This window comes from Panthera tigris, chromosome D3 (genome assembly GCF_018350195.1).
Source record: "Panthera tigris isolate Pti1 chromosome D3, P.tigris_Pti1_mat1.1, whole genome shotgun sequence".
Lineage (NCBI taxonomy): Eukaryota > Metazoa > Chordata > Mammalia > Carnivora > Felidae > Panthera > Panthera tigris.
Window position 1 is genome coordinate 38632951 of NC_056671.1, and position 17452 is coordinate 38650402.

General features: G+C 43.1%; 1 protein-coding gene across 10 annotated transcripts in view; it reads left to right on the forward strand.

Annotated features, from left to right (window-relative positions):
- Positions 1 to 17452, forward strand: part of EPB41L3 (erythrocyte membrane protein band 4.1 like 3) — a 146755-nt gene that overhangs the window by 49662 nt on the left and 79641 nt on the right. For all 10 annotated transcript variants that reach the window (XM_042961820.1, XM_042961825.1, XM_042961823.1 and 7 more), the window contains exons 2-3: positions 5623 to 5816; positions 10267 to 10464. In XM_042961820.1, the coding sequence (XP_042817754.1) occupies positions 5634 to 5816; positions 10267 to 10464 (381 nt within the window). In that variant the 5' untranslated portion in view covers positions 5623 to 5633. The remainder of the gene's footprint in view (positions 1 to 5622; positions 5817 to 10266; positions 10465 to 17452) is intronic.

Consider the following 17452-nt stretch of genomic DNA (forward strand, 5'->3'; position numbering starts at 1 on the left):
AGAAAAGCAGGTCGCAAAATGGTTTCATGACCAGAATAATAAAACTGAAACTCAAAATTGGGATGTTTCTGTACTAATTTTTCTCTTTTAGTTCACGTATAGCAAGGAGCGAAGGCCATGCATTTGGAAAGATTCCTATTTTAACATCTATTAGACAACTTTAAAAAAAATGCTTTTTAATATTTATTTATTGAGAGAGAGCACGAGTGGGGGAGGGGCAGGGAGAGAGGGAGACACAGAATCCGAAGCAGGCTCCGGACTCCGAGCTGGCAGCACAGAGCCCCACGTGGGGCCAGAGCTCACGAACCGCGAGATCATGACCTGAGCCGAAGTCAGACGCTCAACTGACTGAGCCATCCAGGTGCCCCGTGGACAACTTTTTAAAGTTGAGAGTGCACTGATACATCCACCCCAATGGAGGCTATACTACCAATACATTTTTGTAAAAACTCCTTACGTTTATAAAGACAAGGAAGCTGAAGGAAGAGATGGTGATAGAGGTGATAGACTTGTTGGCTTAAACTGTAAGAAGATCTGACGTTTGGGGCCTTTCCCTTCCCTCCACTGCCCCTTCCCCACGCCCAGCGTCCTTGGTCATCACTAATTTCTAGGCTGAACCCTTTGTTTTATGGAAGAGGAAGCAGGAGACTAAAGACATTAAGTCAGTCACCCAGCCTCCCCACATGAAAACTTACTTGCTCCTAATTATTTTCATGTATTAGATCTATAGATTATACATAGATTTATGAAATTAGCATAGTTCATGAAATGAACTAAAATGTTTATATTTTGAGATACGATTCTGGTTCTACTTCTGTAATCATTTTGACTTTTGATTATTAAGTTGTAGTTATTATCTGCTAAAACACACATAATAACAGAATCTGAAATATAATACTCATAGAAAATAGAAGAAGATACTGAAGGTATCTTTTTTTTTTTTTAACACGCGAGTTGGGGAGAGGGGCAGAGAGAGAGAGAGAGAGAGAGAGAGAGAATATTAAGCAGACTTTACGCTCAGCGTGGAGCCCAACTCTGGGATTGATCCCGTGACCCTCAGATCGTGACCTGAGCTGAAATCAAGAGTCAGACGCTCAACCAACGGAGCTACCCAGGCACCCCTCAACATATGATTTATGCGCAAAAACGCCCTGTCGAGGAAGAAAATTAGGCATCTTTTTAAATGTACTTTTTTTAGTAGTTGTTTGCATGTTTTTAAAATTTTTATGATCTAGTGACTCTTTGGTTACTCTTCTAGAGATTTTCTAAGCCACCTAAACATTTTCTGTTTGAGTTTTTGAAAAACCCTTTGGTCTCCTGGTAAAAGCATTAGCGTGTGATCAGACCAATAGTGTCTATTACCTTGTAGGGAGATTTCAGTTCTGAAAGTTGTAACTGAGTTCTGTTTTCCATTAAACCTTGAAATACCTACTTTTTCATCACTTGAGAGATTTTACAATGGTTCAAGACTGTAAGGAAGAGTTATTACACATTTACATAGGTAGGTAGATATGATAATGGGGTTGGTTTTATTGTTCTCCAAAAAAGTATTGAAATACCTACTCTGTCCTAAGGTACTATGTTGGAACTGGGTATATTGGGGTATAAATACACCTGTTTGCCACTCATGAGGATGTTGGAAGGAGGTCAGGGGAGGGTTTGAATAACCATTAAGTTTGATAGATAATAGGTAAGAAACCATGAGCACACGTAGAGTAACTGTGTAAAAAGGGAATGCCTCTCTCAGCTGACACTTGGGGAATGGGGAAGTTGGTCACTTGAAGGACAGGAAAGAACATTCTTGCAGAGAACAGCATACCTAAAAAATCTGGAGGCAAAAAACTTTGCTGGGCTTTGCAAATCAAAAGGCAGTCACTTGGCTGGATCATAGTGGGGGAGAGGGGTAGGCAGTGCCTCTGGGCAGGGATAGGGTGTTGAGGCCGAGGCTTGTGCTTGAAACCCATGGCAATTACGAGTTTGGATTTTTCTTTGTGCACATCGGGAAGCTATTAACAGGAGTGATATGAGTACATTTATGTTTTATGAAGATTAGAATTAGAGGTGGGTAGGAATCGGCAGGGAAGAAGAGGTTATTAAGGAGTTCAGGAAAGAAATGATAGCTTGCATGGTGGCAGGGGGCCAATTCAAGATATAGTTTGGAAACATGTTTTTATGTAGCTATTTGAATATGTGCAAAATTACATATTTTGCCAAAGATGGGGAAGGTAAGGAAAAGGAAATGTCAAGGCTGACTTGTGGAATTGTGGCTTGAAGGAATGGCATTGCCATTTATTGGGGTGAGGAAGAAGAGTGAGGGGAGGAACAGATTTGGAAGAGGAAAATCGATAGATACTTGTGAACTGTTCGCAATGTCAAGCGGGCAGCTGGGTTTGAAACCTCAGAGGTTCAGACCAGAGTTACAAATGCACGAGCAGTTGGCTTCTAGGAAGTATTTAAAGCCCCGGGAAAGCGTATCATTAGCTGGGGAGCAAGCGTAAAGTGAGGAGAGAGCCAGACGGAGTTTTCCAGGAGATTCCCACATGTAGAGGTTGGATAAGAAGTTGCCCATAAAAGAGAATGAGAGGGTGTAGCCTGAGAGACTGGAGAAAGGCAGGAGGGTGTGGTGCGTTCTGAATCCCAAGAGAAGGAAACGTGCTGACAAGAAAAGTCTTACCACCCTTGCCGGGGCTGCTAAGAGATCAAATGTGAGGAGGATGACAAGAGTGGGTTGTCCATGGCATCGTCCACCCCAGTGGAGTCAGACTGCTGTGGTTGTAGGGAGAGGGGAAGGGAGGAAGTAGACGACGATAAGGGTCAACGATATTTTTTTGAGAAGCTAGGAGTGGAAAGCAGAGAAATCCGGTCGTAGCCGATGGAGGACGTGAGATTGAGGGAAAGCTACTTTGTTTTACTGAGATGGGAACCACTGGAGTATGACTGTATTTTAGTAGAATTTTAGTCTGAAGAATATGTATTAGATTGGCTCTGAGCTAGCAAACTCACGTTCAAAGAAGACAGAAATGGATTTCTGCCTCGTGGCACAATACAGAGCAACTGAGCTGTGCTCCATGGGTTCATCCAGGGGCCCAGGTTGGAAGGGACAGCTCTGGCATCCTTCTGAATTTGAGGTCTCCATGACTGAGTGTGTGGCAGTCATGTCCACCATTTTTTTCTAGCCAATGAGAAAAGGAAACCTAGGGCAAGGGCCCTTGCCTTTAGGAAAGTGACCTAAACATTTTGAATACATATGCTCTCTTTTCTCATTGGTTCACACTTCATCACATGGCCTCAATTAATTGTGGTCTGAAGCTGGGGGGAGGAATACCAGTTAAAACAAAGTATTTATTTATTTATTTATTTATTTTAACGTTTATTTATTTTTGAGACAGAGAGACAGAGCGTGAACGGGGGAGGGTCCGAGAGAGAGGGAGACACAGAATCTGAAACAGGCTCCAGGCTCCGAGCTGTCAGCACAGAGCCCGACGCGGGGCTCGAACTCACGGCCGCGAGATCATGACCTGAGCCGAAGTCGGCCGCTTAACCGACTGAGCCACCCAGGCGCCCCCAAAGTTTAATTACTAAAAGATGGAGAACATGGATTCTGAGAAGAAGTCATTTGTGCCACTCCTTGGGGTGAGGAGGGGAGTTACAAACATGTTTATTTCTAAACCATGGACAGTACTTGGCTTCTATTTGGTACTTAATAAGAGTTCAGTGAATTGAATTGACTGTTAAAATTAATCGTCCCCTTCTAAAAGGTAGACTTTGATCGTAGGCTCTGAATTACACAACACCATCACCTTTCTTCCTCCTCCACTGTCTTTTCTGTAGACTTGATGCTTTCTAGTGAAAGCACACAACAGAGAATATACTGTTTACTCTCAGATTTGCTTAAAAATCTAAAAGGTAATGTTAGAGGCAGGAAGGAAATCCGATAGTTTTATTTGGATCACTATCTTGTTCTGTGTTTGGTCTTGATCTTTACATATGCTTTGGGCAACTGCACGCTGCCAGGTTGACGTCTTTTGTGCAAGAGGGAGAATAGCTGCTGATTGTTAAAAATAGGTAAATAAATAAACAAATGAACGAACGAACCCTAAATGGAAAGCATGGATGTTGAATTCCATTTATAACATAGACTGGCATTTGTGTGCTCCCTCTTCTTCTAATTATTAAACCTATTCCAGCGCATATTGTGAAGATCGGAACTCCATGGTGATTTTACTGTGGAGTAGTATTTTGTGTAATTCTGTATTTCACTAATGGGTGTGTCATTTGCTTACAGTGTTACACTAGCCCTTTGTTCCTGATATATTTTTTTACCATGAAATTAGAATTAGGAAAGGAGATTCCAGGGTAGGCTGGGGTATTTGTTTTTGAGCTATTAACCACATGCTCAAGAAATCACCTAAAACCACATGGTAGCCACTGGCATAGCACCTCTCTTGCTCTTGAAAGCAGAAAACTGCTTTAAACACAGTGGTGTGCCCCTTAGTTAGGGGGAAGAAGTAACCACAGAAAATTAAGGTCTCCGGATACGGTCACGTTCGCTTCCCTCATTTGGTAGATGTAGAAACGAAGGCACAAAATGCTTGGCTCGCAAGCCATTACGAGATGGTGATTATATACTTTTTAACGTTTTTATTTATTTTGAGAGAGAGCAGGACAGAAGATCTGAAGGCGGCTCTGTGCTGACAGCAGAGAGCCCGACGCGGGGCTCAAATACACGAACTGTGAGATCATGAACTGAGTTGAAGTTGGGTGCTTAACCCACTGAGCCACCCAAGCGCCCTGATGGTGGTTATATTTTAGTAGGGGTCTTTAGATGTAAGAGCAGATTACGATATGATAAGATCTGTTGTTTGAGTCCCCTAAAGAGCTGAGACAGACTCCTTTTTCAACGCTCAGGGGAAGGAGGAAGCCAGGAAGAAGCAGTGAATTTTCACTCATGAAGGAGGGAGAGGTGAGACTGCCCAGCCTCCCTCCAGCCCCAATCAGGGCTGGTGCAGGGTGGGACACCTTCCACGTCACCGAGGAAGCCTCTGGTGTAGTTGTCATTGTTCATTCACACGGGGATAACAGGGTTCTGAGAAATCGGAGAAAAGGCATTTGCTCATGGAAGTAATGGATAGATTCAGGGGTTCCAGAGGCAGAGCAAGGGGCCCTGTGTAGGGACAGAAAGGGAGAGGGAATGAGAAAGGATATCCACTTCCATTATTAGATCATCCTTCCCAGAGATTAAAATATAGACCCAGCTGATGGGGCAGATTCATTTTCTGAAATTAAATGTATCTCAGTTATGTAATTATTGTGACGTTACCTTAATGACATTGTACGGCCATCTGTGGCAAAAATCTAATAGGAATAAAACCTGTGATCATTACAAATAAATTTTGACTTCTAGTTAAGTGTTAATTCTGAACCATTCACAGGCACCCGTCTTTGCGGTGCATTTAGGTCGTCTGCTAGGTGCGTGCAATAGGATTGCGTTCCGATTGCAGGCCTGTTTCGCTCCTTTTGCAAAAGTGGCTCCGCGCAGCCCCTCAGGGGAGCATCCTGGCTCTCTTGCCTAGGGAAGGTAATCGCACCAAGTGATGGGACCGTGCCATTTTCTGTTTGCAGAACAATCAACCATGACGACCGAATCCGGCTCAGACTCAGAATCCAAGCCAGAGCAGGAGGCCGAGCCCCAGGAGGCAGCGGGGGCGCAGGGGCAAGCCGGGGCGCAGCAGGGGCCTGAGCCCAGCGGTGAGGACCAGCAGCAGGCTCTGGAACAGTTCGAGGGCGCGGCACACAGCACCCCCGTGAGGAAGGAGGTGAGCCCCGGGGCACAGGACTCAGGCGGCCACCGGCTCCCCCGCACCTGCTAGCATCACCCGGAAAGCCAATTAAGGAATGTTTACTGACCTTTTCTGGGGTCTGGGGGCCGACCTTGGTCTCTTAGCACTAGAGGCAACTATGAGGGGTCATCTGTTTCCCCCTTCTGGTCCCAGGCAGATGGAAAGTTTTTGCTATTTTGAGACTCAATGAATGACATTCCTCAGTCTTGCTTGGTAACTCCTTCATTTGATTAAAGCACTTAAACCCACTGAAATCTGCACTGCAAGTTATTGGTCTTGTCTGGATTTCCAGGAAGGACAGACCCCACACCTTCTGATTTGGCTCCTGAGTTTTATTCAGGCCTATGGGTTAGAGCTAATTTGATTCTTCCCAGGGGTCACTCTGAACCTAATGTTGCCAGCTACTTTTAATGGGTGTTCAGGTGGATCTCTTTCCCTCTCCTATGTGCACGTATGTTCAATTCTGTTACCAAAATAGACACACTTAAGTTGCCACATGTGGTGTGAATATTTCTTTTAAAAGCTTTCATACAAAATATAAAGCATGGTTTATACTGGGCTTTGAATGAATCCATTTTTAAGTTATTTTGGCTTAAAACTTCAAACCTGAAATCAGCATGTGTTAGAATACTGTCTCGTGTGGTAAGCAAACCCAGGAGTTCCTGCAAACAGTTGGCCTTTTCTAGGTTGGAAGTATATGTATCAAGCTAGAAATTCGAGATATTGAGGGAAGAGACACGAAATTCTTTGCAAGGTGCAACACATTATTATTACCTTAAACTGTGTTTGCATCCTGATTATGTTTTTTCCCATGCTATTTAAGTTCTGCCTTTAAACAGTATTAAAAATAACATTTATTGGAGCACCGGGGTGGCTCAGCCGGTTGAGTGTCTGACTTCAGCTCAGGTCGTGATCTCACAGTTCGTGGGTTCAAGCCCCACATTGGGCTCTGTGCTAACAGCTTAGAGCCTGGAGCCTGCTTCAGATTCTGTGTCTCCCTCTCTCTCTGCCCCTCCTCAGCTCACACTCTGTCTCTATCTGTCTCAAAAATAAATAAACATTAAAAAGAAATTTAAAAAACATTTATTTTCATGCTCTGTAAATAGATGCTGTGTCTAGTCTAAGCTGTTTCATGATGGGGAGCTGAGGGGTATCCTTCCAACTTAAGGAGCTATGCTTGCCCTCATGTTTTTTCTTTAATGTCTCTCTCTCTCTCTCTCTCTCTCTCTCTCTCTCTCTCTCTTTTGGAGATGTGATGGTGTTTTGCTTGTTTTTAAAACTTCAGAAATGTCAAATTATTAAGACTGGATTTTTTTTTTCCCATTCTTTTCCTCCTAACTCTGAAACGAAATAAACGTGAGAGTGGGAAATAATTGTAGAGAAGGAAGAGTTTCTGTGCCAGGACGTGATACATGTACTTGATCTTCTGGAAGTCAGATGTTGGAAACAAACTCAGAGAGATGATACTAAGCCCTTCGAGGGAAAGGTAACTGGCGGTGGAGTCCAGAGAACTAGTAAACTCCTGCCTCTTCCCTATTTGAGTCATCTCTGAGAACTTGTCTAGCCTCTGCCCCTCGGCTTCCTCGTTCACAAAGTGAAGAGATGAGAAAAGATGGTTTCTTTGGGTTCTTCTCCCCTCGGTTTCTGTGATTCATACTAGGAGCCCAGTACACTAGAGGTGAAATGAAGCACATTTTGGTTATCAGTGATGATTAAATCATGGGCTTGGCGGGATTTGAATTCCAGGCTATTAGTTTTATGACCTGGAGGAAGTTTGTTGAGGTTGTGCCCTGCACCCCTTTCTGTCCTCAAGTGTAAATGAGGGTAAGGATACCTAGATACCTACCTCCCAGAGCTGTCATGAGAATTAAGTGAAACAGGATTTGCCTAAAGGGTTTTACTGATATTTTTAAATCGTAATGAATTATATGTGACTACAGTGGACGTTTCATTTGAGGTCCTTGGTCTGCTCGTCTGAAGTTAACGTTGTTGAAAAAATGGGCGTGAGAGACTCAATGATGGGTGCATGGAAACGACCCCTGGAAACACCTCCCTTTGCACACTGGTGGTTTCAGGTGCGTCTGGCGTTGACTGATGAATAGCCCAGAAAGCTTTTTCTCACACAGATACTTTTATTTTATTAGAGGAAAAATGAAATTTCACCTTCCCTAATACATTGAAAAAGTTGATTCTAGGTAGTAAAATTTAAATAAAAATGTAGCTTCTGGTGACTTTGCCTGTGATGAGATGAAAATGTAAATTAAAAGTGCAAAAGTCTCACGGAAGTTATACGGGCACTTAGCAAATGTGTGGTATAATATTCCAAGGTTACCAGACTTCTTCAGCTGGCCTAAGCCAAAATTAATGTTTGACTTTTCTGTGGCACTATTTTAATGCTTTGATACGGAAAGACTAACAGTCAAAAAAAAAAAAAAAAAAAAAAAAAGTTGGACAAAGTCACCAGACCTGCAGGTTTTCTAATATTTACTTGTTTTAGCTATGGCTAGCCTTCTCAACTCTTTGGGCCTTTGAAGTTGGTGTTTCCATTTTTCTTGGTTTCTTCACTCAGCAAATGGGTGTCCTTTTATCCTGAAGAACTTCTCACAACTTTGCCCTGACTTCCTGTGCAAGGTAGTGGAGGAAAAGACTGTATTTACAATATTCTGGATGGAAAACCAGATGGAAGATGCCACTTTAAAAGCAGAAATCCGGGGGTGCCTGGGTAGCTCAGTCGGTTAAGCGTCGGACTCTTGATTTCAGCTCGGGTCATGAACTCATGGTTCGTGAGTTCGAGTCCCACATCAGGCTCTGCACTGACAGTGTGGAGCCTGCTTGGGATTCTCACTCCCCCCTCTTTCTCTGCCCCACTCCCTGCGCGCGCTCTCTCTCTCTCTCTCTCTCTCTCTCTCAAAAAATAAACTAAAAAAAATTTTTTTAAGCAGAAATCCATACCTAAAATCCAAAATAAATACATTGAAAGAGAACTTTGTGATTAGAGTGTTGCAAAATGGTAGCCACTGAATAAAAAGACAAGTTGAAGTGATAAGCTGTCAAGACTGCCTTCCTGCCAAGGCCATGTGCTTTCAGCTACTAGTATAATAGTATGTTCATGAGAAAAGAAATTTCGTGCTTACTCAAGGGGCCTAACCTGAACTTTGGAACACGTCTTTCTTTGCGTTGTCAGTGTGTATTTGCAGACTAGTGGAAATGATAGTCTGGCCCCTGAGTTGGATCAGCACTAATACCGTTGGTAGTTTTTTCATAGATAGAAGAGGGCATTGGATGGTGACAGACGGCAGCTATCCTGTGAGCACAGCATAACGTATAGAAGTGTTTAATCACTGTTGTGGGCACGTAAAACTATTGTAGCGTTGTATGTCAACTATACTTCAGTAAAACATAAGTATATAAACACACGCCCACACACATCAAGAAGAAGGCCGTAACTAGAAGAGTCGCACAGAAAGATTTCCACGGGGATTCACGGGAGAATTTCACTGTTCCATAGGATGTCCTCTGCAGTTTTGAGTCTAGCCTGGGCTACACTGTTGTGCTTTGAAAGCAGATTAAAGCTTTTGAACAGATTTGATCTGCTCTTACAGTGGCTCATTACAGTGGGGGGGGGAGGGGGGCTGGAACAGACTAAGGGGATTACTTTGTGATGAATTTCAGTGCCGCTGGCTTCATTGAATTGATTTAGAGCTAAATCAAATATTTTAACAATTGTAAAATTACTGAGAAGGTTAACACTTGAAGCTCTCTAGGCCTTACCTTGTATGCAGATGAGGTGTCGTGGGTCGTGGATTATAGAAGGACCCAGTGAATGAAGACAATAGAGTACAGTTAGATAAACTCTAAATGACTTAATTTTTTAATGTTTATTTTATTTTTGAGAGACAGAGACAAAGTGTGAATGGGGGAGGGGCAGAGAGGGAGACACAGAATCCGAAGCAGACTCCATCCAGGCTGTCGGCACAGAGCCCAACACAGGGCCCGAACTCACGAACCGTGAGACGAAGCCGGACGCTTAATGGGTTGAGTCACCCAAGCACCCTTAAAGGATTTATTTTAAAGACCGGTACTATCTAATGCGTTTTGAAAAAGTCAGGAGTCCATTTGTATCGTCCTTTACTTAGTGAAGTCTTGATGCCATTTGCAAACTCAGTGTTTCTAAACTAAATCCTCGAGTCAAACTGAAATGAAACCTTATTGGTACATTTAAATGGCAAAGTTATGTAGGTGAAACTGTTAGCAGTTTAAGCATCTGTATACGTATATGTGTCCATTCACAATATCCTCATCCAGACATCTCTCCTGCTCTTGGAAATAGGAAAACCAATGTCTGAAGGGTTCTGCTATTGCCTGAGCAATGCAATATTTATTTCCTGTCTTGCAGTGAAGACTGTTCATTGTTTGCTCTTCACAGGTCACTGACAAGGAACGGGAGTTCGCTGCTGGGGCTGCAAAACAGCTCGAATATCAGCAATTGGAAGACGATAAACTTTCTCAGAAATCATCTAGCAGTAAACTATCTCGATCTCCATTAAAGATTGTCAAAAAGCCTAAAAGCATGCAGTGCAAAGTGATACTTCTGGATGGATCAGAATATATCTGTGACGTGGAGGTGAGTGCACGTTTTAAAACTTTTTTTGTCCCAGATATTGAGAACTGGAGAATGTTGGTGTAAAGCATCCAAGGCACTTTCTTGTTTTCAGAACTCTGGAAAATTATTCAGACCTGGTTTCTAAATACAAAATTATTTCCAAAGTCCTTAACAGATCATATTACTAAAAATACTTATAATGTCTCCAAAATGTTACAATCAAGAGAAAAATGTGATCTTAATTAAAAAAATATATATTTTTCTAACACTCCCCATGGTAGGAAAAAAAAAATGGGGGCCTTAAATCAAGTTTTCATTAATATCTTGTGAGTTATCATTTAAATGAATTTACTTTTTCTGTTTGAATAGTTATACTTTTTAATTTGAATGATTTTATTTTTTTCTATTTTAAATTATTTAATATTTTTTGTATTTGAATAATTTCAACCATTCATCGGTATAAACTTGTAAATTTCTGTACACAGCACTGTAGGATAGTGTGAACTGAATATGTCCTCTTAGAGTAACTTTTTTTAATGTACATCGTGGTGGGCATTGCAGTTTGAGTGTAAAAAGGTATAGTGGCTTTTGTTTGTAAAGAAAAAAAGTAAAATTCCTCTCAGAGAAGGAGCAGTGAGATGACTTTTGTCAGAGATATTTAGCAAGATCGAGTTAACAGATGGGGACAACACTACCTGTCCATAGCGGTGGAGACGGATGATTTGTTGCATTCTCCGTGTAGCACAGAGGACACACAGAGGGTGTGAACTCAGGCCACGGGAGCGGGAGTGCGTGTGCACCGGCCCAGTGCCTTCCCCCCACAGCTGGGAGGGAGAAGCTTATTCTTTCGCAGGTGATTCAATTTCAGATTTAACATTTTCTTTCGTTTGCTTATTTATTTATTATTATTTTAAGTTTATTTATATTGAGATAGCGTGAGTGGGGGAGGGGCAGAGCAAGAGGGAAAGAGAGAGAATCTTAGGCAGGCCGGGCACTGACAGTGTGGGCAGTGACGACGTGGGGCTCGAACTCATGAACTGTGAGATCGTGACCTGAACTGCAATCAAGAGTCGGACGCCCCACCGACTGAGCCACCCAGGCGCCCCAGATTTAACGTTTTCATTCAAAGAGCTTATTCCTCCCACCTCAGCCCCCTGCCCTTGGTCATACAAGGACCTCGCACATCCGTCTACACCATCTCCTCCCACCACATGCTTATGGAGTTCACGTCTTCTGCTGGGTGTGCTGTAAGTCTGCCCCGAGGTCCCCTTAAGACACAGCCGGTACCAACCCCACCTGATTTGCTGTGTCCCTCATTCACTCCTCTCTGCTTCCTCTGTCCACAATGCCACATCATTCCTACTTTATTTTGCATACTGCACTGCTGTACCCAGTCCTTTTCTTGGATCAGAAGATTCAAATCCATTTCATGTTGATAATGTCATTTGTGGTGGGGATGGGGTTGGGTTACTTTGTAGGAACGTAGAAGAAAAAAGATCTTTTGAAAATAAACTCTTAGATCAAAAGTTACTTGATCACATATTAACTGATTGAATTTTTGTCATCCTGTGACCTCATAAATATTGATGGGTTGCTGGAGGGAGTGAAATACATGCTCCAAGGATCCTGCCTAAAGTTTGCCATGCACAGACCCTTTTTTTTTTTTTTTTTTTTTTTTTTTTTACATTTTTATGGCTTTCATTTTGGCTAATGTCTTAGTTCGAAGTGTCCCATTATTGAGTTAGATGTTTATTCTGGGAATTGGGAGATTCAATAATGTACTCCTCCCTGGGTTTTACTCTGAAGTGTAAAGGACTTCTGTAACCATGAGAGAGATTGTGTTTTTCCAGTGTGGATCCACTTTCTGGAAAAATTGACCGAAGAGAAACTTTTTTCTTAGTTTTGAGGAGTCTTTCTATTGACTGTATTATTAATGGAATAAATAGGGTTACCCTGCAGCCCTCTCGTCCTACCTACCAGAGCTTTCTAAAGAAGAGTCTAGAAGGAAGTTTACTGAGTTTTGTGTGGGGGTGGCGGATAAATGCTGCAGGGCTGACTGAGGTGCATGTAAGTGTTAACCATTCTGCTAAACTTAATTTATATCCCATGCTTCCAATGTGTTACAGGTAACCTGTGGTTTTGAGTTCAAAATTTTTATTTTGTGATTAACTTTGGATATAATTCAGCGTTACTGTTAATGCCCCTGTGAGCATTTTGAGTGACGTGGTCTTGTTGGTCAGTTATTTCTCTTTTATAATTCTTTTTATCAATTTGACAGCTTCTTAAGAATAATTCTTTTTTTCTGGGGCACAAAATCCTTTGCCAACAGGATATTTTCAGTTTTTCCATGGATGTTGGTAGTAGAGAAGGATGTGGCCACTATGGACTGACAGCCTTGTCGAGATAATAGAGAGATTTGGGCATATGGCAGAGTGAAGTGGACTTATTTGTAGCTGACTGGTTGAAGGAGAAAAACGGATTGTGAATCAGTGATGTGGTTCTCAAGGTGGCAACAGGATTCTAGTTGAAAAAGCACATTCAAAATGCCTCTTGGTTTTAGATACGACGGCACATAAAACTTGGCTGGCAAGGTGCGTGGGATATAATAGGTAAACGGTGCTGAAAAACCTTGCCCTAAGGAAGTGTCCTTCAGTCTTGTTCTCCTCTAAACTGAGTTTTTATCCATGTCTTCGTTCAAGACACTCATGCGCGTGCGCGCGCACACACACACAGACACACACACACACACACAAAGCTGAACTATTCTTTTCCTTTTTTTTTAATTTTTTTTTTAACGTTTATTTATTTTTGAGACAGAGAGAGACACAGCACGAACGGGGGAGGGTCAGAGAGAGAGGGAGACACGGAATCGGAAACAGGCTCCAGGCTCTAAGCGGTCAGCCCAGAGCCCGACGCGGGGCTCGAACCCTCGGACCGCGAGATCATGACCTGAGCCGAAGTCGGACACGTAACTGACTGAGCCACCCAGGCGCCCCTGAACTATTCTTTTCAAGGGACACAGGCCTTTAAAAGTGACTAGTGGCCTGTGTGTCAGAATGCAGGCATCTCATGAAGCAGACAGTGTGTGACACTAAAGCAAAGTAACAGGTCAAACTTTGTTCTGTTTTGAGGGATCAGATGCAAAATGGAAATGTGTTAGAGGAAGGGGGTGGTCAGACTTCGTAACAGTTTGGGTGAAACTTATCTTTGGGTTTAAGTCGATTACAAACTCGGCATTAACCAGTTGCGTGGTGTAGCTGTCAGAAACATCCGTGCGGTCATGGTTGTTTCTGTTTAAGTGCAGCGTGTGGTTTGCCAAATGTGGCTGGCAGCCCCCTCTTCCTGGGCGGGAGAGATCCCGTCCGCAGTGTCTTGTCGATTAGCTCGTGCAGGATAGCACTTGTTGGAGCCACCAGACCCGGGTGTGAAAATAGATTTGTCTACTTGTAACCTGTGTGATTTCAGGGAACTCAAGCTTTCTGCGCATCAGTTGACCGGAAAAAAAGGAGGTGAAAATACTTGCCTCAAAAAGCCATTATTGAGAAGATTAAGGTAGATACTTAGTTTGAACACTTTCTGCAACATGGCATATTCTTGAGAGAAACCGTGAACTCTGAACTGAGCTTATTCAGCAGAGAGTTACAGGATGGTGAGGGATCTGGAAACCTCTTCTCATGAAGAATGATTAGAGAAATAGAATGCGTTGAAGAAACAAAACATTTCCACGTGTCTCCTTCTAGATTTGGAGGGGACAGGATAGCGACTTTCAGTTACTCGGAAAAGTTGGCATTGAATGTCTGTCATAACACACAGATATTTTTTAAAGTATAGAGAGCAGAACTAAATTAGAAGTTACAGGAAGTCCAGTTTTTCAGTAAACAGAAAACGCATGTTTTAAATTATTGTTGTCAACCTTGTGATCTATGTTCTGCAGTAGGATTCCAGCAGAAACTGTAGGTGCATTTATGGAAACCATCAGCTCCTCAGATGTGGTCTCAGACCAGATAACTCCCAGTACCTCTTACTACTCTCAGACTCCTGGAGAGAAGAGACACACAAAAATCTGAATTGAAAAAGCAGAATTGTTGGGGCGCATGGGTGGCTCAGTCGGTTGAGCGTCCGACTTTGGCTTCCCTAAATCCCTGTACCTAACACATAGAGTTTCAGGTGAATTAAGAACAGGATGCAGGATGGGGCACCTGGGTGGCTCAGTCGGTTAAGCGTCCAACATCGACTCAGGTCATGATCTCACAGCTTGTGAGTTCGAGCCCCACGTCGGGCTCTGTGCGGACAGCTCAGAGCCTGGAGCCTGCTTCGGATTTTGTGTCTCCCTCTCTCTCTGCCCCTCCCCTGCTCATGCTCTGTCTCTGTCTCTTTCAAAAATAAATAAATGTTAAAAAAAAAAAATTTAAAAGAACAGGACGCAGGAGACAATAACAGGCATAACTTTTTTTTTTTTTTTTTGCATTTAATACTGCATCAAGAAAAGCATTTTATTTTACTGAAATCTCGATGCCTAAGTGTTTTCCCCCATGGCTTATTTAAAGCCTTCATTACTTTACCATCAAACTCAACAAGGCTCACCTCTGCTGTGACTTTATCACGAGACTATATAGTCACATATAAAGGACCCCCGTGAGTACACTCACATGCACACACATACACACTCCCATCTTAGAATACCCTGGCCCTGTTCTCTTTTCCTTCGAAACCACAAGGTAGCATTTCCCCTCTCCCCCCAGTGCTGTAGTGGTCTTCAACTCCTGCCTCCTTGTGGTCAGATGGAAACCTTTTTCAGTTGTGCTGGCTTTCTCCTATTTTCCTCAAGAGTAGTCTTAGGTCGGGGCGCCTGGGTGGCTCAGTCGGTTAAGCGTCCGACTTCAGCTCAGGTCATGATCTCGCGGTCTGTGAGTTCGAGCCCCACGTCGGGCTCTGGGCTGATGGCTCAGAGCCTGGAGCTTGTTTCGGATTCTGTGTCTCCCTCTCTCTCTGACCCTCCCCCATTCATGCTCTGTCTCTCTCTGTCTCAAAAATAAATAAACGTTAAAAAAAAGTTTAAAAAAAAAAGAGTAGTCTTAGGTCATTGCAGCATTTGGTGTTTTTCCGTTTGACTATTAATAATTTTTTCAAACTCTTAAATCTTCATTACCTAAAATATAGTAAAAAAAAATTACTCCTAGTAAAATATAAGAACAGATCTCATCATAATAAAAGGCCTTTTAAGCAACTTGGTATATATGTTGGGAAATGTTTACATGCTAACCCTATTTTCATGTACGCCGACAGAATAAGTACTAATAGCCATTCCCTTCCCGTTTTTCTTGGACCATCAGAGAACACAAGCAACTTCCTGTAGCCAGTTTACTCTCACAACGGCTGTTTACTTCCCAGACATAAATTTTAAAAGAGAAAATAAAAATACCCCCGTCACATGCGATGAAGGAAATAGCGCTCCACCCCGCTTTCGTCCCATTGCTTCCGTGTCATGCGGACTCATCTGAGTCTGACTGACGGGCGCACGATGTATTTCCCAGTGACCATCCGGTTAGAAATGTTTTCTCTTGTTTGGGCGCCATTCTGATCGAGTCTGACTTGGTTTTAGGAAAGTCAGACGTGATCTGAAATTTGAGTCCGTATTTCATAATACGAGTTTGCCTCCGCGTGTGTAAGACGTTGACGCCATTTTATGGTGTAGTTTGGTTCTCTACAAGAAAGCCGATGGCTGGAGGAGTCTAGTGCGTCACTGCAGAAGCTCCACGGGGTTTACCTTGCAGGTGTGACTTACAAGGACCCTGCTGTCTATGCATGGGAAACCGCAGCTTAGTCCACTTCAGCCGTAAACGCTGCTGGCCCGACGGTAAGGGGACACCTAGTGCTTCTGGGCCCAGTTAAATTCACACAGGGCTGGCACCTCCAGGGGTAACTGCCAGGGAATCAGCCACACTGGAGGGAGAGATTTCTATCCAGATTGGGGCAGATCAAAGAGAGCTACTTAGGCGCAACGCTGAAACTGTAAAAGCCTGCCCCCCAGGTTTGACCCTGTCTAGAGGGCCACTGGTTGAATGGGCTCCATGCCTGAGTATCACTCGGGTCACGCCAGGATGGTTCAGAATCACAAGCAAACACAGAAATGGGGCAGTTTGCTCCAACAAGCATTTCTTGCTGCCATCCAGAGATGCTTCTAAGGAGCCAGAGAGGGTAAGAATATCTATGGCTCCATATCCTAAATGTGCTTTCTGTTACCTTCTAACTATTGGTCAGGAAAGGAATGTGTGAAAAACTTTCAAATGCTCTGTCTTGCCCATGATTCAGTTAACTGTCCAAGCCACTCTTCTGTTTCGTATTTTCACTTACTGGGATTTGGTTGGAAAAACAATCAGTGTCTGAATCTTCCAGTTGCTGTAGGTTATGCGACTAAACTACCTGACAGTACCTTTGGGGGTCCTCGACTGGAGGGCACATAGAATTGTCATAATCCAAAAGAGTCTATTAGGGCACCTGTTGCTTTTCATGGATTGTAAGAAGTAATTAACTGTAAAAAGTAGAAAATAAGGATGTTTGCCAAACCAGTGCGAGTACTGTTCATTCGATGCTGCGTAAGTCACAGGGTGTTTGAGTCTGTGAAGTTGCATAAATTCCGATTTGACCTCTCAGTGGGTCTCTGCTCAGCTGAATGCCTGACCACATCGTGCCATCTGTCATGTGCTGTCACTGTGTCCTGTACAGCACGGCAGCTCCCCTGCTTGAAGATCGATGCCCCTGGGGACTCCCAGGGATGGAAGGACTTTAATTAACTTGGTTTTCTCATGTGACGACTCTTTGGTGCAGCTATGGGAACACTTACCTACAAGGCTCGTTACCACACACCCTCTCGTTCACCAGACAGAGCCAGTACTGAGTGTTTCCAAGGGGTTCAGATTTGTCCTCATTAAGGCTTGGCTAAGAAAAATGAACACTTTTTACTCAAGTTGTTGAATCTTTTCTCCTGGTTTTCATTAAAAAATAAATA